The sequence below is a fragment of the Nothobranchius furzeri genome, chromosome 15 (genome assembly GCF_043380555.1).
Source record: "Nothobranchius furzeri strain GRZ-AD chromosome 15, NfurGRZ-RIMD1, whole genome shotgun sequence".
Classification (NCBI taxonomy): domain Eukaryota; kingdom Metazoa; phylum Chordata; class Actinopteri; order Cyprinodontiformes; family Nothobranchiidae; genus Nothobranchius; species Nothobranchius furzeri.
Window position 1 is genome coordinate 48,373,552 of NC_091755.1, and position 27,438 is coordinate 48,400,989.

At 45.3% G+C, this 27,438-nt stretch overlaps 1 protein-coding gene across 1 annotated transcript in view; it reads left to right on the forward strand.

Moving 5' to 3' along the window:
• lamb2 (laminin, beta 2 (laminin S)) overlaps window positions 1–27,438 on the forward strand; it is a 60,823-nt gene that overhangs the window by 28,793 nt on the left and 4,592 nt on the right. The window contains exons 12-33 of the mRNA XM_015968731.3: window positions 78–190; window positions 1,412–1,491; window positions 4,197–4,332; window positions 4,417–4,575; window positions 10,465–10,592; window positions 10,676–10,808; window positions 10,892–11,084; window positions 11,211–11,354; window positions 11,786–12,017; window positions 12,119–12,288; window positions 15,901–16,125; window positions 16,211–16,428; window positions 18,114–18,210; window positions 18,300–18,481; window positions 18,553–18,743; window positions 18,824–19,008; window positions 19,143–19,384; window positions 20,464–20,667; window positions 22,232–22,376; window positions 22,463–22,670; window positions 22,748–22,889; window positions 23,194–23,370. Of these exons, the coding sequence (XP_015824217.3) occupies window positions 78–190; window positions 1,412–1,491; window positions 4,197–4,332; window positions 4,417–4,575; window positions 10,465–10,592; window positions 10,676–10,808; window positions 10,892–11,084; window positions 11,211–11,354; window positions 11,786–12,017; window positions 12,119–12,288; window positions 15,901–16,125; window positions 16,211–16,428; window positions 18,114–18,210; window positions 18,300–18,481; window positions 18,553–18,743; window positions 18,824–19,008; window positions 19,143–19,384; window positions 20,464–20,667; window positions 22,232–22,376; window positions 22,463–22,670; window positions 22,748–22,889; window positions 23,194–23,370 (3,704 nt within the window). The remainder of the gene's footprint in view (window positions 1–77; window positions 191–1,411; window positions 1,492–4,196; window positions 4,333–4,416; window positions 4,576–10,464; window positions 10,593–10,675; window positions 10,809–10,891; window positions 11,085–11,210; window positions 11,355–11,785; window positions 12,018–12,118; window positions 12,289–15,900; window positions 16,126–16,210; window positions 16,429–18,113; window positions 18,211–18,299; window positions 18,482–18,552; window positions 18,744–18,823; window positions 19,009–19,142; window positions 19,385–20,463; window positions 20,668–22,231; window positions 22,377–22,462; window positions 22,671–22,747; window positions 22,890–23,193; window positions 23,371–27,438) is intronic.

The window sequence follows — 27,438 nt, forward strand, 5'->3', positions numbered from 1 at the left end:
CACTTGTGACTTTTTAGAGAAACCTAATCAACCCTCTCCTTCTTTCCTTTTCACTCGTTATCTCCCGGAACCTCCAGCTTGTCGATGTGACCGTAGAGGAACGGTTTTTGGCGGTTCCCCATGCGATCCTTTCAGCGGAGACTGTATCTGCAAGCGGCTTGTGACCGGACGCAGCTGTGACCAGTGTCTGGTGAGAGGCCGCAAAAAGTATTTTAGGTCTGGTTTAAATAGAAAGTGAAGAGTCTCTCTGGAGCAGTTTGTGCGCTTAGAAGTAAATCTTATTTATTATGTAACAGTGGATAAAAAGCTGTGTTTCACACAGATTCAATTCAATTCAGTCTATTTATGCAGCACCAAATCACCACAAGAATCATCTGAAGGCACTTCACAAAGTAAGCATTCCAGATGTTTTATACATTTTAATTTAAAGAGCAAGTCACCCCCAAATCAACTTATTTTTCTGATAAACTATAGAAATGCGTGTCTAATCGTGCTGCAGACACGTGTAGTCAATAGTTTTGCACTTTAGTGCATTTTAGTTAAATGTTTATGTTCCGCCTAAAACTGTCAGTGTTGTGCCGTTGTCAAGTAAAAACTCTGCCATCGCTATTGGCTAAGAGGTACCCTAGAACGTTAGCTGGTTCCATATGATGTCACAATGTCGTTGTGAGCCTGTGTGTGTGTATTTGTTAGCGGCTCCGCCCTCTCGGTCTGCTAGGCAACAGCAGTTGTTGCATTTTTCAAACAGGAAGTGCGAGTTGAGTAAGAATCTGACAGGGGGTGACTTGCTCTTTAAAAATGTGCAAAATTTAGGAAAAGCATGCAGCTAGCTCTGGTTGAACAGATGTCTTTTAATGCAAAGGGACAACTTACGCAGCAATTAGCTCTAAAATCTGCCTCATTTTTAATGGTTCTTTTACTTTTATTCTTTGTTTGCCTCTAAACTAAAGTCACCCTGCAGCCCGAGATGCTGGGGGGTGACGAGCCTCCTGTTCTACTTCTGCCTCTTGTCCCAAACCTGCTCAGCCAGGAATAGTATGAGCAGGAATGTCAGCTCCCGCCTGGTTCCTGGGTCTAAATTTAGCCCTGGGATTTGTGGATTTTCCAGTCGGTGTGGAGTTACAGCAGGCCTAAAATGGTCAGACCCGTACGTGGCTTCTATAGCGGATCCTGCTGACAATACCATCAATGTTGATGTTAGAAAATATGTTTTAAAGTTTCTGCTGGGGGAAAAAACGTTGGGAAGTCGTCATGAGTTTATTTTGAAGGTTTCTGTTACAGGAAGTGATGCAACAAAAAAGGTCCCCGTAAACCAACAGTAGCATTTTATACGATGCCTGATGTTCCAGAGTCACTCGGCTGTTGAACCGCTCTGATTTGTGTTCCCATCTTTGCCTTCTGTCCGTCGTAGCCGGACCACTGGGGGCTGAGCCACGACCCGAGCGGCTGCCGAGGCTGTGAGTGCGACATCGGAGGAGCGCTTGACAACCAGTGAGTGGAGCTGTGGCTTCAGTCATGGGCCAGTAACTCAGATCTGTTTCTTACTTTTAGCATTCAGACCCAAATCTCTATATTACAACTTTGCTCACATTTAAAGGTGCAAAACACCAATCAAACATTTTTAATGATTATTTCTGATTCTAACGGGTCACTCTGAGTGTTTCATGCCGGCTGGACATGAAAATAGTCTCCTACACCTATCTCCTGCTTTAGCTTCTGACAGAAAACAGACGGTGAAACTCTAGGATTAGAAAATCCTGACAGATCTACGTCACACTGTCACTAACATTCATGGACTCACCATCTGGACTCACGACGAGGAAGGCTGTTGTTGGTTTAGCGTCCAGGAAACAGCAGAGAACGTCAATGCTAGTAGAAGCTAGCAGTTAGCATTAGCAACACCACCACACAGCAAAATTCCTCCAGGCTTGAGTTATTTGTGGAGAGAAAACATCAACGTTGCAGAGCAGATAGAGTCGATGGTAGAGTCGTGTTGCTGTTAGCCAATCAGAGGCGAGATGTACAAATAAGACTCCAAATCCTGCTGTCTGAAGCTGTTTTCTCCTCCAGCTCACTTTTAGTTCCTAAAACAGGCGCACCGGAGCTTTTTTTTCCCCTCAGAGTACGACTTACAAGGCATTCATTCTAATAGAGACCACTGCAGATGTATTAAGAATGTGAGTAAAGCACCGCTTTACCTTAGTAGGTTCAATCAGGGGCAGCCGGACTTTTCCTCTTGTGAAGTAGTTTCAGAGTCGGCCATTCCAATCACCAAACCATTCTGCAACCCATGGATCTGCAACCTTCACAAATAAAAGAGCCATTTTTAATCAATCATCGAGAGGAGCCAGTTGAGGTGGCTCGGGCATCTGGTCAGGATGCATCCTGGATGCCTCCTTGGTGATGTTTTCCAGGCACGTCCAATCGGGAAGAGGCCTAAAGGTAGACCCAGGACACGTCGGAGGGAATATGTCTCTCACCTGGCCAGGGAACACCCTGGGAGCTGGCCCAAGTGGCTGGGGAGAGGGAAGTCTGGGCGTCTTGGCTTAGGCTACTGCCCCCATGACCCGACTCCGGATAAGCGGATGGATGGATGGATGGATGGATGGATGGATGGATGGATGGATAGAATTTTAATCAACTCGTCTGTTATATATAACAGAACTGAGGCTTAATAAAGTAACCTATACAGTTTTAACCAAGAAAACAACACTTCAGAACCATTAAAGTCAGTTTTCCCATTTATGAAGAAAACTAGCTAAATAAGTTAAATATAGCCTTGATGAAGCATTATGACACATTAATGCCATAGCAATGTAAATAAAACATACTAAATAAACAAATACAGTATTTACAGTAACTTTTCATGTGAATATACTTTTGCCTTGTCATAATAACAGCTTGCTGTGACACGACGTCAGATTTTGATGTCTCAAAATGGCATCAGTTAAAATACATTTATTAAACTACCTTCTGCTTTTGAACCAGTTTGGCTCAGATGTGTGTAAATGTTAGTTTTCTGGAGGTAAATGACTCTCAGAAAGTCTAATTACAAACGGATGAAAGTTTGAGCTGATTTTGTTGTTTCTGGTACTGAAATGATGGTGAGAAATTTATGAAAACTGGGAAAATCTGCTAAATGATCATTTTGCTCCCTTTAGTGTCACACGGGTGGCTCCAGAGCCACATGTTGCAGACCCCTGCTGCAACCTTTCTATTTCTAAAGCAAAACCTTTTTCCTTTTATGTATTTAGTAGCGTTATGATTTTAGTTTTAAATGCCTCGCTGTCACAGTTCAGTCAGTCTAAGCGCCACACTTATCAAATATGTTTGTGCAGCACTTCAGCCACATTCTGTTGAGAACAATCCAGGTTTTTGCAGAGCCTTAATGAGTTAGGCTTATACTTCTGCCTTTGGTTGATGCTTAACATCAGAAAGTGCTTTCCAGTGTGTTTCTCATTACATCGTTAGTGCACTTTTCATTGCACGTCTGCATTTTGTGTGTGCAGAGCTTTTTTCTTTGCTGTTGCACACCAAGCAGTATTACAGGGAAATGTGGCGTTCAGTGTCCCGCCAACGAGTCTTAGGCATTTGGCAAGGCAAGCTCAAACTAGAGAGACCACCGCTGAACCGGAGCCACAACATTGGCATGAAGTAGAGCCCATTGAGGCTCAATAATTCAGTTACTTTTGATCCTCCAGGTTCAAAAACTGGATTTAAATGACTTAAATCCCTCAGAAACTTTGAGCATCTGGTTTAAATTCTTCTTGAGCTATGTGCATGTGCTTATTGAGGAGAATTATTTTTATGAATTCATGATCTTTAGCTATAATCTGTACTGATTCAGGCTGATCCTAACCACTGGTATAAATGAAAATTAGCATTTTCAAAACTAGCATTCTCGTCAGCCTTAGCTGTATTGAATGGGTTTTCAGCGATGGCCCACATAATACACAATAAATCCTCTAGTGATGAAGAGCCTACTTTAGCTGCAGACTTCATTTTGAGTCTGAAGGTCACAGGTGCATGCTTTCTCCATGCTGTGCGTGTTTTCTTCGGGTGCTCCAGTTTCCTCCCACAGGCCAAAAATATGCATGTTAGTTTAATTTGCTAGTGGCTCATTAAAAGTGTCTATAGCATCTAAAAGTACAAACATAAAATTTAGCAGTGAAATACAACGATTGCATGTGTCTTAGGTGCTCCATGGAGAGCGGACAGTGCCGCTGCCGCAGCCACATGACGGGGCGTGAGTGCACACAGGTGGAATCTGGATATTTCTTTATGGCTCTGGATCACTTCCTTTATGAGGCAGAGTTTGCTCGAATGGAGAAGGTGAGGCTGAATTTCTTCTGAACACAATATGTTTTATTTATGTTGATATGTTTGACTGTTTTTCTTGGCTGTGCGTGCTTTCAGGGTTGTCTCTTAGAGACGAGGGAACACCAGCCTGGTCGTCCTGCTTCGTGGACAGATTTAGGGTTCGCTCGGGTTCCTGAAGGTGGCCTTCTGGAGTTTGTTATTAATAATGTCCCTTACTCCATGGAATATGATTTACTCATCCGCTACGAATCACAGGTGTGTTTAACTACTCATCAGTGTTAGTTTTGATAAGAAATTTTAATTGAGTTTTAGTCTTATGACTGAAATTCTTTTTAATTTTAGGCACAAATGATTCATCCAGTTTGTTTTAATTTTAGTTTTATTTTAGTCGACTAAATTATGTATTTTTCATATGATGCAATAATTTTCAGATTCTGTAAGGGAAATGTTAACTTTGTTAACACCATTGTAACACCACAGTAACACCACCGTAACAGCACTGTAACAACATCATAACACCACTGTCACAGTAGCGTAACATCACCATAACACCACTATAACACCATTGTAACACCACTGTAACACCACCGCCACACCACTGTAACACCACCATAATAGCACGTAACACTACCGTCACACTAGTGTAACATCACTGTAACGCCATTGTAACACCACTGTAACACCACCGTCACACCACCATAATAGCACCATAACACCACCGTCACACTAGCGTAACATCACTGTAACACCACTGTGACACCACCGTAACAACACTGTAACACCACTGTAACGCCATTGTAACACCACCATAACACCACAGTAACACCACCGTAACAGCACTGTAACAACATCATAACACCACTGTCACACTAGAGTGACATCACAATAACACCACTGTAACACCATTGTAACACCACTGTAACACCACCACTACACCACTGTAACACCACCGTCACACCACCGTAACATCACCGTAACACCACCGTTGCACTAGCGTAACATCACTGTAACACCACTTTGACACCACCGTAACAGCACTGTAACACCACTGTAACACCATTGTAACACCACCGTAACACCACCGTAACACCACCGTAACACCACCGTAACAGCACTGTAACAACATCATAACACCACTGTCACACTAGCATAACATCACCATAACACCACTGTAATGCCACTGTAACACCACTGTAACACCACCGTAACACCACCACCACACCACTGTAACACCACCGAAACATCACCGTAACACCACCGTTACACTAGCGTAACCTCATTGTAACACCACTGTGACACCACTGTAACACCACTGTGACACCACTGTAACAGCACTGTAAAACCACTGTAAAGCCATTGTAACACCACCATAACACCACTGTGACACCACCGTAACACCACTGTCACAGCACCGTAACACCACTGTAACACCACCGTAACACCACTGTGACACCACCGAAACACACCCCAGATGTGTACTCACCAAGCAAATACTTTCAGATCATCACATCCTCCCAGCCGTGGACTTTTTCTCCTTTTAGACATAAATTGTTCAACTGTTACTGGTAGCTTGTTCAAACAACAGCCAGCTCCGGACTCTGATTGGTACTTTCCTCGTCTAGTCCCACCTGTTCCATTTACTGATTGGCTCTTTTTTCGTTCTCCCATCTTTTTTGTTTTCTGATTGGATTTTTGTTACTTTCAATTTTTGTTGTCTTTTCTTCGACGAAGAGACAATAAAAGACAAAAGTTTTGTTTTCAGCTCATGATAGGAAGAGTTTGCTCTTCAGTCAGAGATAGTTAGAAACAAAGATGGACATAATTCACTAAGAGGTGTCAGTAGCTGTTACGACAAGACTCGCCATCTCTTTCCCCTTTGCTCTAGTTGGCAGAAGTATCAGAAAGATCGCAGTCATGGGTCTCAGGCAGCTGTCTTTGTCATGCAGCTAAGCTGTAAGGACTTGTGTTACTCCCTTTGTTACCTTTTAACAGAAGATTATGACCAAAAGCAGCAGAATGGGGCTCTGAGGATGTCTTCATACAACTTTTATAAATAATCACTGTAGAGCATCTTTTGTCATCATCTATCAAGCCAGCATGCTGTGTGGTCAGAAGGTCAAACATTCAGAGGGTTCTAGAAAATCCATTTACCTTGTTGTTGAATAAAGGCAGCTGAGGTGTCATTGTACAAATACATCTGAACCGAGTCCGACCTGCTCTCCTATGTAAATCAGTGATGTTGGAAAGGCCACAGAGAAAAAGTTATTTCTGAAAGGTGTTTTAACATGTCACCTGTATAGACACAACCCCCAACCCACCTCTACGTCAGCAAAATCCTACTATGTTTATGTATTTAGCAGACGCTTTTGTTCAAAGCGACTTACAAGTGATAATCGGCATATTACCCTTGAGGCTAACAACAACAATAACAACAACAACATTGACATCAGTCATGGAGAGGAGGGAACATGAAGTGGACAGTAGAGAGGGGGGACGGGTGCAGGCAAGGTGCTAGTTAAGAAGATGCTCTCTGAAGAGCAGGGTCTTCAGGAGTTTCTTGAAAATTGAAAAGGAAGTCGCTGTTCTGGTAGTGCTTGGAAGGTCATTCCACATTTGTGGAACGATGCATGAGAAGAGTCTGGATTGTCCTGAGCGTGGTGTAGGCACTGCTAGCCGACGATCCTGTGATGACCGGAGCGGCCGGGCCGAGACGTAAGCCTTTGCAAGAGGATTCAGGTAGATAGGAGCCGTACCATCTCGGACTTTGTATGCTAGTGTTAGCAATTTGAATTTGATGCGTGCTGCTAGCGGTAGCCAGTGGAGCTCAATGAACAGAGGGGTGACATGTGCTCTTTTTGGCTGATTGAAGACCAAACGCGCTGCTGCGTTCTGGACCATTTGAAGAGGTCTCACAGTACTGCCAGGAAGACCAGTTAGAAGGGCATTGCAGTAATCGAGGCGGGAGATGACAGTAGATTGCACCAGGAGCTGGGTGGCATGTTGTGTTAGGTATGGTCTGATCTTTCGTATGTTATACTGCACAAAGCGGCATGGACGAACAACAGAGGCAACATGATCTTTAAAGCTCAGGTGTTCATCAATCACAACACCCAGATTTCGAACTGCCTTTGAAGGAGCCAGATAGGAAGTCGTTTTGGATTGAGATATTGTGCTGTATGGATGGTTTTGCTGGGGTGACAAGTAGATCAGTTTTAGAGAGGTTGAGTTGGAGATGGTGGGATTTCATCCATTTTGATATGTCAGAGACAGTTTGATATTCGTGCAGAGACAGTGTGGTCGTCCGGTGGAAATGACAGATAGACCTGGGTGTCGTCTGCACAGCATACTAACCACAGAGCAGCTCTAGCCCAGGCTACTGCTAATGCTAGCCTGTGCTACTGCTAATGCAAGCTCAAGCTAATGCACGCCTAAGCTAGTGCTAACACTACCCTGAGCAACTGCTAATGCTAGCCCAAGCTAATGCACTCCTAAGCTAGTGCTAACACTACCCTGAGCTACTGCTAATGCTAGCCCAAGCTAGTGCTAATGTCCTTGTTGGACAAGAGAATAACACCAAAGAAGAACGTCGGAGCACATGTTATGGTCCAGGATGTACTGGGAATATCCAGTCTCTGAATGAATGCCGGATAGATCCATAGTTTGTCTTTTGCGTTATCCTGATATATATATATATATATATATATATATATATATATATATATATATATATATATATATATATATATATATATATATATATAATATACAGTGGGGCAAAAAAGTATTTAGTCAGCCACCGATTGTGCAAGTTCTCCCACTTAAAATGATGACAGAGGTCAGTAATTTACATCATAGGTACACTTCAACTGTGAGAGACAGAATGTGAAAAAAAAATCCATGAATTCACATGGCATGATTTTTAAATAATTTATTTGTAAATCAGGGTGGAAAATAAGTATTTGGTCACTTCAAACAAGGAAAATCTCTGGCTCTCACAGACCTGTAACGTCTTCTTTAAGAAGCTTTTCTGTCCTCCACTCGTTACCTGTATTAATGGCACCTGTTTGAACTCATTATCTGTATAAAAGACACCTGTCCACAGCATCAAACAGTCAGACTCCAAACTCCACTATGGCCAAGACCAAAGAGCTTTCGAAGGACACCGGGAAAAGAATTGTAGACCTGCACCAGACTGGGAAGAGTGAATCTACAATAGGCAAGCAGCTTGGTGTGAAAAAATCAACTGTGGGAGCAATTATCAGAAAATGGAAGACATATAAGACCACTGATATCTGGGGCTCCACGCAAGATCTCATCCCGTGGGGTCAAAATGATCATGAGAACGGTGAGCAAGAATCCCAGAACCACACGGGGGGACCTGGTGAATGACCTGCAGAGAGCTGGGACCACAGTAACAAAGGTCACCATCAGTAACACACTACAGCGGCAGGGAATCAAATCCTGCAGTGCCAGACGTGTTCCGCTGCTGAAGCCAGTGCATGTCCAGGCCCGTCTGAAGTTTGCCAGAGAGCACATGGATGATACAGCAGAGGATTGGGAGAATGTCATGTGGTCAGATGAACCAAAGTAGAACTTTTTGGTATAAACTCAACTCGTCGTGTTTGGAGGAAGAAGAATACTGAGTTGCATCCCAAGAACACCATACCTACTGTGAATCATGGGGGTGGGAACATCATGCTTTGGGGCTGTTTTTCTGCTAAGGGGACAGGACGACTGATCCGTGTGAAGGACAGAATGAATGGGGCCATGTATCGTGAGATTCTGAGCCAAAACCTCCTTCCATCAGTGAGAGCTTTGAAGATGAATCGTGGCTGGGTCTTCCAACACGACAATGATCCCAAACACACCACCCGGGCAACAAAGGAGTGGCTCCGTAAGAAGCATTCGAAAGTCCTGGAGTGGCCTAGCCAGTCTCCAGACCTCAACCCCATAGAAAATCTGTGGAGGGAGTTGAAAGTCCGTGTTGCTCGGCGACAGCCCCAAAACATCACTGCTCTCGAGAAGATCTGCATGGAGGAATGGGCCAAAATAGCAGCTACTGTGTGTGCAAACCTGGTAAAGACCTATAGTAATCATTTGACCTCTGTTATTGCCAACAAAGGTTATGTTACAAAGTATTGAGTTGAATTTTTGTTATTGACCAAATACTTATTTTCCACCCTGATTTACAAATAAATTCTTTAAAAATCCTGCCATGTGAATTCATGGATTTTTTTTTCACATTCTGTCTCTCACAGTTGAAGTGTAACTAAGATGTAAATTACTGACCTCTGTCATCATTTTAAGTGGGAGAACTTGCACAATCGGTGGCTGACTAAATACTTTTTTGCCCCACTGTATATCCTGTATATAATTTCTAGGTTCAGGCAGCATCATAGAGCAATCGCAGTAAACTGTCCAGTCACCACGCTGCTCATTTAATATTCATGTTCTGGCTCAGTGGGTGGAGAAGTCTAGTCTTTTCTTTCTAAGGCTTTATGATGGAGTTGTGTTTGGCCATTTATCAGGGCTCCTGGTTCATTGTGAGCCCCAACAAAGTTTCACATGTCGTATAAAAGCTGAAAAAACAGTTAGAAATGTTGTTCTACAACCCTTTAATTAAGGATTTTAGTGCTTTTAGTCTGTATTTTGGTTTGACAGGGAAATGAGAGCGTGTCAAGGCCAGTTCTGTTCTTTTTAGGCCAGGGGTGCCCAATCCTGGTCCTGGAGGGTCGGTATCCAGCAGGTTTTAGTTTTAACCCTTCTTCTACACACCTGAATTCAATCAGCAGGTGATTAACAGGCATCTGTAGACACTGATGAACTGCTGCACGGGTGATTCAACCTCTGAATCTAGTGTGTTGGAGCAGAGAAACCACAAAACCTGCTGGATATTGGCCCTCCAGGACCAGGATTGGGCACCCCTGGTTTAGGCTTACATGGAAAAAATATGTCCTGGGAGCCAGAAGTGACTCCTGCTGTTATTGAAAAGAGATGAAGTCATTAGGAGCCTGTATTTAAAGTAAAAGTAACTAAACATTTTGGACTAAAATAGACTCTTTTTGTTTCCAGATGAAGAAGGTTGAACATTTTTTCCGGGTGATTTTACTTCTCTCCTTCTGAACACACTCTGATTGTGTTTAGATGCCCCGAGACTGGGAGGAGGTGCGGATAACGGTGATCCGACCAGGACTGATTCCTACCAGCAGCCCCTGTGGAAACACCATCCCAGACGACGACCGACTTATCGTGTCTCTGCCGGCCGGATCCAGGTCTGTGACTCAAACGGACAAACAGTCACACCCATCTGTGAAACTCCGCCTCAGTGCACGCGCCATCTGCCTCTGTTGTCCAGGTTCGTGGTACCTCTTCAGCCTGTGTGTTTGGAGGAAGGTGTGACTTACACGCTTCGGTTTGAGTTCACACGCTATCAAGACGCCAACAGCATCCTCAACGGAGCGGCCATCGCCGTCATCCTCGTAGACTCTGTGAGACGTTTGGATTCAAGTGTCTGAAATCGGAGTAAATTCCAGTTTTCTTTCCGCACACACGACTGAATCTATTTCTCCAGATTGCGCTGATGCCGCGTCATTCCTCCATGGAGATGTTCAACGCTGGAGATCCTGCCTCTAACATCAGGAAGCAGACCTACGAGCGGTACCGGTGCTATGAGGGGACAAAGAGCGTGATCCGCCCACAGATGAGCGACACCTGTGCCAAACTAATCAGCAGCATGTCGGCTGTTATAAACAACGGAGCTCTGTGTACGGGAGAACCGATGACATCATTTTCTCCTAACGTCTTTGTACTGAAGCACGTTGTGCATGCAACCTGTCTGTTGAGGGGTTCTAAATCCTTACTTTCACTTTTCTGTCTTTGTGCATGTGCAGCTTGTAACTGCGACCCTCAGGGGTCCATCAGCTCCATTTGTGACGTGCGTGGGGGCCAGTGCCGCTGCAGACCCAACGTGATTGGACGACGCTGTGACCAGTGTGCACCAGGAACTTATGGTTTCGGACCTTCAGGCTGCATACGTGAGACATGAACTTTTTGATCCACTTCCTATCTTATCTGGTCTCACATGGCTAGAGAACTCATCCTACATGAAATATTAACACTCAAGAAATCCATTTATTGCCTAACGTTAAAAAACTGTGTGATTAAAAATTGACTTTTCTTGACCTTGTGCTGAAGTATCCCTCAGTTTAAGTGTCTTTAAATATTTTTTGCAATATTAATAAGGTTATTTTTACAGAGGACTATTCTGTTGAATGACTGTGTTTAATTAGAGATTGGCGCCCTCTGCTGGTTAGGAATGAAAATAACCTGTTACATTAAAAAATCTAGCCTTTTCTCTCATCTTAAATGATTTCTCCCTCGGTTCTCCCTTTCATCTCCTCCTCCCGCTCCACCTGAACTGAACTGTTTACTGTGTGACTGAACTGTTTTTCCTACATGTGTGCAGCCTGCGAATGCAGCTTGGAAGGATCAGCTACGCCACTTTGTGATAAGTTTAGTGGCCAGTGCCAGTGCCATCCCGGGGCGTTTGGCCAACGGTGCGACGGATGTCGGACGGGTCACTGGGGCTTTCCCAGCTGCCGACCCTGCCAGTGTAACGGACACGCAGACCACTGCCAGCAGAGAACCGGAGCGTGCATCAGCTGCAGGGACAACACAGGAGGAGACAAGTGTGAGAGGTGACGTCATCTCTAAACAAACCCTAACCCAGTTGTCACCTTTTTTTTTGAGGGTTGCTCACCTGAAAGCGGGACTCACCTTTTTTTTGTTGTTCCTGTAGGTGTGCCAATGGTTACTATGGTAACCCTGTTTTAGGCACAACACCGGGGGGTCAGTGTCGGCCATGCCCCTGTCCAGATGGTCCTAACAGTGGACGCCATTTTGCCACATCCTGTTACCAGGACAATCGCAACAGACAAGTTATCTGCAACTGTAACCAAGGCTACACAGGTAAACCTGAGGCAATTTTCTGTTGAAAACGCTCAAAAAAGCTCAATTTTTATTTAAAAAAGTAATTTTAAACAGAATCAGGTTTTGTTCTTATTTGACTAAATCAAAGTTCACAAAGTCTGCGGCTCAAGTCAGATAATGATGTTTCTTTTTGGACTCCGGTGAATGATAACGGATGTACTACTGGCACAGGGATTGTTAAACGCTCCGGGGCGACCATTTTTAAGCGTGAGTAATCATGGTTGGACCCCACCCCACCCCCCTCCCATGCCCTCTTCCCTCTTTTACGTTTTTTACACGATCATTTTAATCCACCGAGCCAACGCTCCTCCCCACCAGTCCTACCCATGCATGGTGTTAGCAGCCACGGTGCACTTCCTCATGGGACCTGGTTGAAAGGTCATTTATTTAGTTGTGCTTGTGTGTGTGTGTGTGTGTGTGTGTGTGTGTGTGTGTGTGTGTGTGTGTGTGTGTGTGTGTGTGTGTGTGTGTGTGTGTGTTTGCACCACAGGGTGAGACGACTGAGTCTAAACAATGTAAACTCTCCATATGAGCCAGTCGTGAGAAACATCCATAAAGCAAGAACCTATCCAGAATCAGTCTGGTTCAGCTTCTTCTTCTGCTTTTATAGAATATTTTACAGTTTAGCTGTGAATAAATATCAATAAAAGCCAACGTCACGTCCAAGTTTAATCTGTTTATGATTGTTTTTTTCCCATGTTTTAATTTTTGCCTCTGATTTTCTAAACATTGAACCTTCTTCGACAGAACTCCACAAGTTGATGACGCCAGCGGCTGCAGAAGTATCGTTCCCTGACATTTTCTACTTTATTATGCAGCAGCAGCTTGTTGGAGGGCTGATACGGTTAAATGCAGCTGGGATGAAACCTGTAACGTGTCCACGATGGTCTAGTCAGGGTCTAAAAGGAGGATCTGCCCTAAAATAGGTCATGCTTGTGCAGAAGGAAACTTGTGCTGCTCGACGTGCTTCGGGTGAAACTGGATATGTACGACTCTGTTCTGGGAGGTTTTCACTCTTGGAGCCTTTAGGAGAAGAGATCACCTTGGATAACTAACTTTATGGTCCACTAATGAGGACTGGATAATCAACCCCACTGAGTGATGCTCAGTAACAATATAACATCCTGCTTTAACGTGATGATATTTTTGCTTTACAGATTTAGGTCTGGACTAATATACTTGACCACATGGATATGTATTAATTTAATTCAAGGTGCGACAGGAGATGTCTTTTTTTCCACATTGCTTGAAATGCTCCTTACATACCGACAGCTACCAATAAATTAGACGTTTTGTCAAAAAGTCGTCGTCGTCTTCCTCCGCTTATCCGGGTCCGGGTTGCGGGGGCAGCATCCCAACTAGGGAGCTCCAGACCGTCCTCTCCCCGGCCACCTCCACCAGCTCCTCCGGCAGGACCCCAAGGTGTTCCCGGACCAGATTGGAGATGTAACCTCTCCAACGTGTCCTGGGTCGACCCGGGGGCCTCCTGCCAGCAGGACATGCCCGAAACACCTCCCCAGGGAGGCGTCCAGGAGGCATCCTGACCAGATGCCCAAACCACCTCAACTGACTCCTTTCGATCCGGAGGAGCAGCGGTTCTACTCCGAGTCCCTCCCGAATGTCCGAGCTCCTCACCCTATCTCTAAGGCTGAGCCCGGCCACCCTACGGAGGAAACTCATTTCGGCCTCTTGTATCCGCGATCTCGTTCTTTTGGTCATTACCCAAAGCTCATGACCATAGGTGAGGATTGGGACGTAGATCGACCGATAAATCGAGAGCCTGGCTTTCTGGCTCAGCTCCCTCTTCACCACGACAGATCGGCTCAGCGTCCGCATCACTGCAGACGCCGAACCAATCCGCCTGTCGATCTCCTGATCCCTCCTACCCTCACTCGTGAACAAGACCCCGAGATACTTAAACTCCTCCACTTGAGGTAGGACCTCTCCCCCGACCCGGAGTTGGCAAAAAGTAATAATTAAAATCTCCTCTGAAACGTACAATCTTGAAAAAACCTCGTCCGATCATTGTGAACTTCCTTTTCTTAAAGGAGTGGAACACTTGTTTAAACAATACATTTGCAGTGGTCTCTAGTAGGAATGAATGCCTTGTGAGTCGTTCTCAGGGGGAAAGATATACCGACGCACCCTTCCTCTGACCCAAACGTTGCCCACGTCACAGCTGACGGAAGGTTTTAGACCCCCGGACAGCGACACGACTCTACTACTGACTTGAAACGTTGATGTTCTGGGGCGTTGGTGGCGCAGGAGTTAAGTGCTCGCCTCGTAATTGGAAGGTTGCAGGTTCGAGCCCCGCTCAGTCTGTTGCTGTCGTTGTGTCCTTGGGCAAGACACTTAACCCACCTTGCCTGCTGGTGTTGGTCGGAGGGACCGGTGGCACCAGTGCTCGGCAGCCTCGCCTCTGTCAGAGCGCCCCAGGGCAGCTGTGGCTCATCACCACCAGTGTGTGAGTGTGTGTGTGAATGGGTGAATGACTGATTGTGTTGTAAAGTGCCTTGGGGGGTTCCAGGACTCTAGAAGGCGCTATATCAAATACAGGCCATTTACCGTTTTTTATCTCCACAAACAACACAAACCTGGAGGAGTTCTGCTGTGTGGTGGAGTTGCTAATGCTAATGGTTAGTTTAAACTAGCTGGATGAGTCCATGAATATTAGTGACAGTGTGACGTAGATCTGTCAGGAATTTTCCAATCCTAGAGTTCCACCGTCTGTTTTCTATCAGAAGCTAACGCAGGAGATAGGTGTAGGAGACTATTTACATGTCCAGCCTGCATGAAACACTCAGAGTGACCCCTTAGAATCAGAAACGGCACTAAAAACATGTTTTTTTAGGCAACCACACCTTTAAAAATTAGATAGTGATCCATTTATCAAACTTCCCTCTGATGTCCCTCCCCCCTCTAAATGCACCTTCTCAGCTTGGAGCAGCCGAACAGGAAGTGAAGCTGGAGCCAGGCTGCCTAGCGTAGTGGACACAATCTGTGCATGTTGGGTTTCACACCACAAAAATGCCACAGTACTGTATATTAGCTAGCATGCTATATTGTTGTACGGATATGTAGTTGTGGTGCGTTAGGAAACATGGCAGAAAAGGTGCCAACAATGAGTGAAAAGGCAAAACTGATCCTAAAGGAGCGAATTTTGCATGTTCCTGTATTCTGGGGGCGTGGCTTGGGGGGGGGGGGGGGATCTTTTCATTGTGTATTTTTTTAATAAGTAGCTTGAATGACAAGAATAACATCTCCTATTCTACCTTTAAACCAAGATTTGTTTCCTTCTGTTCATGCGTCCAAAAATCTGCGTCGGTCACCAAATCTAGCCAACCGTCTTGCATGTTTCAGATGCTTCCTTGCTCCAGTACACCTGATTCCGTGGTTGCACTCCAGCCTCAGTAGGTCAAGGTTTGCAAAAGATGGATCACCAATTCATTTGAATCAGGTGCTGAAGCAGAAGAGCTTGTACAACACAGAGGCTGTGGCGACCCTTAGTGACCCCTGCCTGGGCATGTTGGATGGAAATCAGTGTGTGTGCTGATATTGTAACTGTTTCCTGTTTTTACTTCCCCTGCTTAGGTGCTCGATGTGAGGAATGCGCCCCAGGTTATTATGGTAATCCCTCTCAGCCGGGAGGGCGCTGCCAACCTTGTCAGTGCAACAACAACATAGACATGTCAGACATGGACGCTTGTGACAGGCAGACTGGAGAGTGCAGGAAATGTCTTTACAACACAGAAGGACCGAACTGTGGCATCTGCAAGAGTGGATACTTTGGGGATGCGTCCAGACGAAACTGCAGGAGTTAGTGCTATTTTATTTTTAAAATAACTCTGCCAAGGTAAAACTTTAAATACTTTTTGTTGATGCAATAGTTCTTTTGTTTTAGAGTGCACGTGCAACTTTCTGGGTACTGAGCACAGTCAGTGCATAGAGCGGGAGGACTGCGTGTGCCAGCGCGCCTCAGGCCAGTGCCAGTGTTTGCCGAATGTCGTAGGGCTGACGTGTGACCACTGCGCCCCAAACCATTGGAATCTGGCCAGTGGGATGGGCTGTGAGTCCTGCAGCTGCGACCCCAGTAACTCTGTAACGTCCTCCTGTAATGAGGTAGGAAGGTCACACAAGCAGTGCTTTGGCCGAGAAGGTTGTTGGTTTTAGACCATCCCAAAAAGCTCTCAAGATTTAAAACATCAATAATTCCTCAGGATACAATTTATAGCAATAACATAACCTGTTATGTAATGTTTCTCTATAATTATTCTAATTTCTCACTCAAATATTTTCTCTCCAAAGACAATAAACTTAGAATATTTACCAGTATGCTAACAGAGCCACATAGTTAAAAACACAGCTGATCGAAGAGCTGTACAATAAAAGCAGACTTAAAATAGAGTCAATAAAACACAGGGCGAGAGAAAAACCATCATGGAAATCAGTTTCCAATAGCCACTGGAGGCGAGTGACAGGGTGTCTGTCTGACAGAAAGGGAGGAGAATGTCCGAAGGGCAACAAACATAAAGGCTGTGATCAAAGTCAAAGTCCCATAAGTTGTCACACACACTGATGTGTGTGCGAAATTTGTTCTCCGCATTTGACCCATCCCCTGGGAGAGCAGTGAGCTGCAGACACAGCTGCGCTCGTGAACCATTTGGTGGTTTAACCCCCCAATCCAATCCCTTAATGCTGAGTGTCAAGCAGGGAGGCATTGGGTCCTATTTTTTCAAAGTCTTTGGTATGACCTGGCCAGAAATCGAACCCTGATCTCCCAGTCTCAGGGCGGACACTCTACCACTAGGCCACTGAGCTGTGGGTATGCGGATTAACAGGACAAATAGAATGGGGCAAGACCATTCAAGGCTTTAAAATCAAAGGTCAGGACCTTTAAGTTCACCTGAAAATGAATTGGGAGCCAGTATAGATGAGCCAGGACAGGAGTGATATGGTGTCGATGATTAGTGTTTGTCAAAAACCTGGCAGCTGCATTCTGTACCCCCTGCAGCCTTTTAAGGGCCGAGGGTTGAGTTAGCGTAATCCAGGCGTGATGTAATAAAAGCGTGTATGACCCACTCTAAATGCAGCTGCTTCATAATCTGTTTAAAACCCCTTTCACACTAGCATCAACTCCACTCCACCTGGATAGCATAGAGAGTGTTCACATTAGCATAGCCTGCCTTTTTTCAGGGTGTAACTGGACTGATTTTCAGCACTCTTCCTGAGGTGGTCTGCTTCGGGCTGACCAGGGCCAACACACCCACTGCTGACTGATAAGCCGGCTCAAATTCACACCTTCCAATAGGGGAAGCCTTCGATTGGTGGGTAGAATCCGCCCACCTGGGTATACGGCATTATCGTGCTGATTACCTAGGAGCTGATAACTTCTCTCACAGCATTCCTTGTGTTCCTAAGCAAGAATGTGTGGAATCAGCTGGGCTGGGCTGGGGCTATCTGGGTGGTGTGGAGCTGATGCTAGTGTGAAAGAGGCATTAGACGAGCAAGGCGGACCAGTCGGATGAAACATGTTTTAACAGTGGCATAGATCCGGGGGGGCTATTGAAAGGTCCACATCCAATTTGACCCCAAGGCTGATCACAGATTGCTTGAACTAGGAGGGTGGGTGAGAGGGATTATGAGGGTCAAAAAGAACCGCTTCAGTTTGGACTCATTTAGCTTCAAGAGGTTTGCAGCTCACCAACTCCTCGCCTCTGATAGGCAGTCGTGAAGGAGGGGGGCAACATTTGGTCTGTTCAGAGCCGAGCTGATGTGATGTGCATCTGTTTCTGTGCTTTACAAAGTTCACCGGCCAGTGTCAATGCAGGGAAGGATTTGGAGGAAAGACCTGCACCGACTGCCAGGAAAACTACTGGGGCAACCCCAGGATGCAATGCAGAGGTTAGAACCTCATAGGAAGTATAACCGTTATGAGGATCCTATCAGAATCATCATTCTTTGTCCCCGTCCTCTCCCGTTTCCCTCTCTAGCTTGTGACTGCGACTGGCGTGGGATTGAGACCTCCCAGTGCCACCGAGTGACTGGTCACTGTGTCTGCCAGCAGGGGGTGTCGGGGGTTCGCTGTGACCAGTGTGCCAGAGGTTTTGCTGGTGTTTTCCCCAACTGCCAGCCCTGCCACCAGTGCTTTGGGGACTGGGATCGTGTCGTGCAGGTGCAGCTTTGTTCTTGGTAAACAGAATCAGCTATAGCCCTCGTCCTTCATGCTTGCCCTCACATTAACAGGACTTGGCAGTGCGCACGAAGACTCTTGCCGAGCGTGCACATGAGATTCAAACCACTGGGCTCACCGGTCCCTATGAGGAAATCTTCATAGAGCTAGAGGAGAAACTGGCACAGGCTCAGAGCATCGTGAATGCACGTAACGCCACTGCTGCAGCTGTGTCGGTCCTGATGGAGCTCATCGAGGATCTTAGGTAAGGTTGTTGTATTCCAGCTCAAGGATTTCCTCCCAAAAGGTTAGACATTTGCATAAATTCATGACTGGTTTCCAAAGAGCGCACATCGGTGAGACAACGGAGACCTTAAACCGTCTGGAAGGAGACTTGACCATCGTCCAAGACAGGAACTCTGATGCGAGCAAGGAGCTGAGTGCTCTGGAAAGAGAGGCCAAAGAGCTGAACCTCACCTCGGCGCAGCTTCACCACCAACTAGATGTCCTAAAAAACTCCAACTTTTTAGGTGAGACTAAAGGCAGAATTTTTTTTTCCTTTCATGTCTGTCCTCTCGTTCTTCCTTTTTCTTAATCAAATTTTCAGAGAGATCTTCAGATGTCATCCAGCTTTAGTGACCTTGTGATCCCTTCTTTCCTCCAGGGGCGTACGACAGCATCCGGAGCTCCTACAACAGGTCTCGTGACGCAGAACGACGCGCTAACGAATCGACCACCACCAGGCCGAGCACCATCAGCCAGTCTGCAGACACCCGCCGCCGAACCGAGCGCCTCATCGCTGCGAAGAAAGACGACTTCAGTCGTAAGAACACTGCAAACAAGCGTGTGCTGGGAGACCTCAATGCCAGAGCCCAGCGCCTCGACATGAAGAAAATCAATGAGAAGGTAGATTTAAAGCAGCAAACCAGAGTTTCCCCCTCAGGAAGTATCATGTAGGATTTTTAGATGTTTCCAAGCCCCGCCCCTCGCTGCTCAACATTAGCCAAAAGCATTAGACTTTTGCTAAGAGTGTGCGTTTGAGGACATATCTAGATTGATCGAGTTGGTGAATTTTCTCGTGGAGTCTTTAAAATATGAACAAACAGCACAACACGAGAATAATAATTGTGTCTTAGCTCACAGAGGGAGGGGCTTAAGCTGCAATACACGTTTCAGCCTCTAGATGGTGCCCTCTGACAAAAAAACTCCAGGGATGTTTCTCAATGCCAAGGAACCTTGCCATGATGTCTTGGCCCCGCCCCGGTTTCCTAGGAGATACGTCATCAGGAGCCGCCAAGACGTGTTCCAATGTTCATGTTCTACCGAGGTGTGTGTTCTCCATTTGTTAGCCGTTTAGCTAGCTGAGCAAGGACACACGGGAGGTGTCTTGTAGCCTAGCCTTGGTCAAAAATTACCCAGAATGCACTGTGGTATTTTCAAAAAGACGGCGGATCAGAAGCCAGCAGCTACTTCGGGGACAAATTTCAAGTTTAAAAGTAAGTCGGCTAATTTAAAATGTTTTTTTTCTTAGATCCAAAGAAGTTATCTATGGTTGGTTAGTTGCTTAGTAGTTGCAGCTTCGTAGTTGCAGCTTCGGTGGCTAGCGGGAAGTAACTCACTTATATATTTAATTTAATAAACATGTACACAATTTAAAAAGTAAAAGTCTTGTTATATATTTATATTGAAACTAATACGTATAAAATATAACGTTATCTCCTGTGTCACTTGAGTTACATGACCGCCGTGGAGGCCGCGGTCACGTGATGCAAGTCTGTTCCATTTAACCGTTTTCTTTGACGAAGGAAGGACAGTGTCCTCGTAAGCAAGGCACCTGGCCTCGCAAGACATCGCCTCGCAAAGCAAGGCACCATGACATTGAGAAACACCCCAGATTTCTGCTTTAAGGCTCAATTGTTTGTAGCACTTCTCTCAATAAAGTTTGGTAAGATTTCCCATGTAAACGTTTGCATTGCCACTAACAGGTGTGTGGCTCCTTGGGTGATGCTCCTTGCGGAGAGAGCCCATGTGGAGGAGCAGGTTGCCGTGACGACGAAGGGAACCGTCACTGCGGAGGCCTGAACTGTGGCGGAGCCGTGGCAGCAGCTGACGGTGCTCTGGAGAGAGCCAGACATGCAGAGAAGGAGCTGAGCGAGGCTATGGGGGAGATGCAAGGACTTTTTACTAAGGTGTGTAAATGTGTGTGTCTGTTCCCAGAATCCGGGCTTTGCTGTTTTTACTTAGAAATGTAAGCAAATAGTTGTTCATTTGGCTTTAAGAGTCCAGATTCTAACAGCTATGGTCTGCAGTCAAGATGAATTTACGGTTACAACCAAATTCTTCTGGCGCTTGGAGAGTACAGACGCTTTTCTCCTCCTCTCCTCCCTATCTTATCCCAAGGCTCTTTGTCTGTCTCTGGGTGTATGGCGCTTCTGCATTTTTTCTGGCAACTGGAAACTGGAAATGAGTAAAAATGGACCTGGTCAGCTGGTCTCTCAACGCGACTGACAAAATTTTCTCAACGATGAGAACGGGAGAAGACGCTCTCGGTTACCCCTCTGTGACAGATCCAGTTGGGCATATCATGGACTCCTGGAAACAGTGGAACCTGATTTGCTTAACTCAGCTGTCTGTAGAGGATTCTGAAGACGTGTGGATATTTGTGGTGTTGGTGTCAGGTTTCCTGCTTTTTGGCCTGGGAGGTTACCTGGCTTACCGGAAAATTAACGAGCTATCGAGGAATATTGGCTATTTCCCGGAGCTCAGGGATGGATTACACCGCGCTGTGAATGCACAGACTCATATAATTGTCGAGGTGAGTCGTAAGCTTGGAACTTTGGCTGAGATTCATACATTGGCACAAAAGATGGATGCGATCAAGGAGCGAGTGGACATATCAGCACGGATTGGGATAGTTTAATTACACCATTATTGAATTCAGAGAGGTTGAGGACCAACAGAACTTTAAGACAGAGAGGAAATTATCTCTGTCTGGCCCCAAAACAATTTCTTATCTGAATCTGGTGCCCTTGAGACTGTGAGGCAAAAACGAATATCCCTCCCCCCCAGAAGAAATGTTGAAATGCTGCCGTCGCCATGGCAACTCTGTCTCCCTATCCCAGTCTGGGCGGGACTGTGATCGGTGAAGGCCGCTGAATCGTTCCAGGAGTCACTGTGCTCTCTATACCCAACTACCTCCTTCTCCTGTCCAAGCGGAGGTGACGAGCGTTGCTTATGGCGGCTGCTGCTGCTTACGTGTGGAGAGTCCCCCACCCTACCACCCCACCTAGTGGACACTTATGTTGTGTGGTGTCTGAAGTCTGTTGCATTTCTGTCTGAGGTGTTTTTTGCATAGCAAAGCTGTGGAGGTTAACTCTGAAGTTCCTTTTTTCCCTCCACCTGAACCAATCCTCATGTAAACCCTCTGATCTCTATTAAGGTAGCGCAACTCAGGGTTGCAAATGACCACAGTCACTGATTCTTGTCATGTGTCTATGCCTATGTGTGTCTGATCTCATAATTGTGTGTACTGAAACTCTAATTTCCCTCTGGGATTAATAAAGTATCTTTGAATTGACGAATTGAAGTGAATTTGAATTCTGATTTAGTTGAGGGTTTGGTGCAATGCTGCTTTACAGCTAAAACAAAAGAGAGAAACTTTGTGTTCTCTCTTCATGCTGTATGTAACCATCATCACTGACAGAAAATGTGAGGTTCTTCTTTCATAATCTTGTTTTTTTTTTCTTCCTGCAGGTGGCAGAAGCTAAGTCTCAGGCAGAAGAGGCAAAGGGAAAAGCTAAAGCTGCTCTGGATAAAGCCACCGCCACAAAAAACAAAGTGGAACGCTCCAACAATAACCTCAGAGACCTCATCAAACAGATCAGGGGGTTCCTTACTCGTGAGTCTATGATGGTCCAGGAACAAACCGTTTGATGCTCATGTTAGTCTCCGGTGCTAACGCTAACGCTCGTTTACTACTGACAGAAGAAGGAGCGGACCCGGACAGCATCGAAGCGGTGGCGAACCACGTGTTGCAGCTCTCCATCCCTGCTTCGCCCCTCCAGATCAGACATCTCGCAGATGAAATCAAAGATCGAGTCCGCAGCCTCTCCAACGTGGACGCCATCTTGCAGCAGACGCAGGATGACGTCCGCAAAGCGGAGAAGCTGCTGCTGGACGCTAAGCGGGCTAGGTGACTAAAGCAGGGTCAGATTTAAAATTACCGCATCCATGTGGATTAATTTGTTGTTACGTTTTGTTGTTTTTAAGGCATCATTCTGAGGGAGTGAAGACGACAGCAGAGACGGTGAAGCAGGCCTTGGTGGACGCAAGAACAGCCCAGGCTTCGGCTGAGAAAGCTATCGCTAAAGCTAAAGCTGACATCGGGGAGACTGAGTCTCGACTGGCACAGGTTATCCTCAAAAACATTTTGGGCGTTGAGTGTTTAGCCGTCAGATGTGTGTCACTTTGCTTCATTAAAAACAACGCATCCAACACCTTCACCTGGAATGTGAGAAAATGTGAAAAACACGAACATTTCAGAAAAAGACGTGATTAAAGAAAGCAAATGTATGGTTTTATTAGGGGAGGTGGTCTCCCCTGGAGGTGCCAGTGGAGTGACCAACAATTTTCCAGGGGTGGCTATGCCCCTCGGCCACTTATGGTGGGCACCACTAGGATCAAATAATCAGGTCCCTTATTTACACCATATGCAGATTCGGTCGGAAGCATCCGACGGTGAGAGGAACCTGGATGACGCAGTGGTCCGCCTCGGCACGCTGGAGCAAGAGATCAACGTCCTGAAGACCAAACGGGCCAACAACAGCATGGCGGCGGCCAGAGCCGAGGAGACGGCCACGATGGCTCGAGAGAAGGCAAACGAAGCCAAGCAGGTTAGTGTAAAGTCTCATCATCTCCATATCTCACCAGGTTGGCAGTTAGTTGGAGACACAAAATGGTGAGAAGATACGAACATTTTCCATTGGAATCATAATAAATAGTTCTGTACGTTTTCCACGAGGGGATTGTGATGTTAATGCAAACTCATTTGTGAGAATACTGTCCAAATGTTCTTGTTTACTTAATTATTTACTTACTTGCTTATTTACATATTGACTTATTCACTCACTCACTTACTTATTCACTTACTTGTTTACATAATTGCCTATTTATTTACTTGTTTAATAACTTGCTTATTTAGGTACTTGTTTACTTATTAGCTTACTGACTTATTATGACCTTGTTTACTTACTTGTTTATTTAATTGTTTACTTACCTACTTGCTTACTTACCTGTTTACTTTCTTATTTATTTATTTACTTACTTGCTTATTTATTTACTTGTTTAATTACTTGCTTATTTGTGTACTTGTTTACTTATTTCCTTACTGACTTAGCTATTGACTTACTTGCTTATTTAATTGCTTACTTACCTGTTTACGGACTCACTTACTCACTTACTTGTTTACTAACTTATTTATTTATTTACTGACTGACTTATTTATTTACTTATAATAATAATAATAATAATAATGCATTTAATTTATAGGCGCCTTTCAAAACCCAAGGTCACCTCACAAAACATGATAAAACTTACACACAAATAAGAATAAGATAATTTAAACAATAAAATTACAAAAAGTATGCTATAAATTTCAGAGTAAAGAGTTTGTGGGCTAGAGAGTGTAAGCCAGGTTGAACAGGTGAGTTTTGAGTTTGGATTTGAATGAGAGGAGGAAGTCAGTGTTTCGGCTGTCAGGAGGAAGTGAGTTCCAGAGCCGAGGAGCAGAGCGACTGAAAGCTCTGTTTCCAGCGGTGGTGAGACGAGCGGGAGGAACCACAAGGTGAATGGCAGAGGAAGACCTGAGGGAGCGAGATGGGACAGCAACATGGATGAGATCGGAGAGGTGAGGAGGGACGAGACAGTGGATACATTTGTAGGTGAGAAGGAGGATTTTGAATGAGATTCTGTGTTCAGTAGGCAGCCAGTGGAGACGCTGAAGAACAGGGCTGATGTGATCTCTATAGGGGGTACGAGTGATGATCCGTGCAGCAGCATTTTGGAGGAGTTGGAGCCGATGGAGGGATTTATGGGAGAGATCAAAAAGGAGAGAGTTACAGTAGTCAGTCCTAGAAGTGACTAGGCTGTGTACGAGGATGGCTGTAGCATGAGGAGTGAGAGAGGGACGGAGACGGTTGATGTTGTGTAAATGAAAGTAGGCTGAGCGAATGATGTTGTTGATGTGGGCTCTGAATGATAGAGTGCTGTCAAGGATGATTCCAAGACTCTTTACATGGGTGGAAGGAAGGATGGAGGAATTTTTTATGTTAATTGATATGCTGGGAGATATGTTCAGCGTGGAGGGTTTGCCTATGTGTAGAATTTCAGATTTATTGCTGTTGAGTTTCAGGAAGTTTGAAGAGAACCATGATTTTATCTCAAGGAGACAGCTGGATAGGGAGACTGGAGGGAAGATAGCATCGGGTTGAGAGGAGATATAGGTTTGAGTGTCATCTGCGTAGAAGTGGAAATTTATCTTGTATTTGCGAAAGATATGGCCAAGTGGGAGAATGTAGATGATAAATAAGAGAGGTCCAAGGACAGAGCCCTGGGGAACACCGGCAGAAACAGCAACAGGGTGAGAAGGAATGGATTTTAATTGAACAGACTGAAATCGGCCAGTGAGATAGGAGGAGAACCAGGTGAGAGCAGTGTGAGTGATTCCAAGGGAAGCTAACCGGTTAAGAAGGGTTGAGTGAGAGATCAATCAATCAATCAATCAGTCAATCAATCAATCAATCAAAGCTTTATTTATAAAGCGCCTTCCGCAACCCTGTCAGGAAGCCCAAAGCGCTGAACATGGTACAGTTGTAAGTATACTGAATAAATCAACAATAAAAGAAATTCAAATTAAAAGAAATTCAAATTACAAAATACAAAATACAAATTACAAAATGGAAATAACAAGATAGATGAAACATTCCGGTAAAATACAAATGTGTGAAACACAATTGGATTGAGTGGATGGATTGAGTGTACCAATGAAAACTGTGGAATGGATTCAACATAATAGAGGGCCATAATCAAACATGTTCTGGAAACGCCAAGTGGAGGAGGTGTGTTTTTAGGTGATTCTTAAAGACTGGCAGAGAAGGGGACAGCCTAACTGAGGGTGGCAACTGGTTCCAGAGTAACGGTGCTAGGACTGAGAAAGCCCGGTCCCCACGGGTACGACACCTAGACCGAGGGACAGCGAGCAGGCCTTGGTCAGAGGAGCGCAGAGCGCGTGATGGGGAATGTCTGTTCAGGAGTGTGGCCAGATAGGGGGGAGCACCACCCTGGAAGAAATGATAAACAAAGACGAGTATTTTGAATTGTGAGCGATAGGAAATCGGAAGCCAGTGCAGGGAGGCCAGAACTGGACTGATGTGGTCCCGTTTCCTGGTCCCAGTCAGGAACCTGGCAGCGCTGTTCTGCACAACCTGTAGGCGACGCAGTGTTGACTGACACAACCTTGCATATAGAGAGTTGCAGTAGTCAAGCCGAGAAATTACAAAGGCATGCAGTACCCGCTCCAGGTGGGCTCTCGACAGCATATGCTTGATTTTAGCAAGGCGTCTCAGGTAAAAGAAACTGGACCGGATCACAGAATTGATGTGAGCATCAAATTTAAGTCCTACATCAAGTTTCAGCAGTGTGAAAGATGGTGTCGAAAGCTGCACTAAGATCAAGAAGGATGAGTCGAGAAAGAAAACCGGAGTCAGCTGCCATGAGAAGGTCATTTGTGATTTTAACAAGAGCTGTTTCTGTGCTGTGTCGAGGGCGAAAACCAGACTGGAACTGTTCAAAAAGGTTGTTATGATTGAGGTGGGAGATGAGCTGAGGAGCAACTACTTTCTCAAGGATTTTAGAGATGAAAGGTAAATTAGAGATTGGTTGAAGGTTATTGAAGTTATTGGGATCAGAGCCAGGCTTTTTTAGAATAGGTGTGACAGAAGCTGTTTTGAATGCTGAGGGAACATAACCAGCTGTGAGAGAAGAATAGATTATAGATGAGATTGAAGGGAGTAAGGAAGGGAGACAGGCTTTGACAAGAGAAGTGGGAAGAGGGTCAAGTCTGCAGGAGGAGGGTTTGGACTTGTGAATCAGGTCAGAAATATCAGTGATGGAGGGAATCGAAAAAGCTGAAAGAGGATAAATGGGAGGCAGAGAGGAAAGATGGAGTTTTATTGGAAAGGAAGTAGATTGTTTGGTGTCCAGCTGTTGGAGATTTTTTGATCGAAAAAAGACTAAATTGAATTACAGAAGTCATCAGAGTAAAAGAAAGAAGGAAGTGAGTCTGGGGGGCGGGTAACATTGTTGAGAAGAGAAAAAAGAGACCTAGGATTTGAGTTTGAACAGATTAGAGCAGAATAATAGGAGTTTTTAGTAGCGCTGATAGATTCTTTGTAGAAAAGGATGTGATTTTTATACATTTCTTCATGAACCGAGAGACCAGTTTTTTTGTAGAGGCGCTCAAGTTGTCGTCCTTTTACTTTTAGTTGGCGAAGAGCAGGAGTGAACCATTGGGCTGAGTGGGAAAAGGAGGCAGTACGGTGTTTTTCAGGAGCAGTTGAATTCAAAAGGTCAGAGAGGTAGTGGTTGTAATGGGAAACCAGGCCATCAGGAGACATGGGTCATGCGGCTGAGGAAGGTCCCGGATGGCAGCGGAGAAAGAATGTCCTTGATGTTCCTGAAGGTGATAGTCCTAGTAGTGGAGATTTTGTCCATGGATAGGTTTACAGTGAAGGAGATGAGTTCATGGTCAGAGAGGGGGAATAGCTCTGCTTTCAAACCAGAGGGCGTCACCCCAGAGCAGCAGGCCAGGACCTTTACAGTGGGTGGGAAAGCTGATGTACTGTTGGAGATCAAAATTATCCAGGACAGAAAGGAAGTCTCTGGTCAGGGGGATATTTCCATTA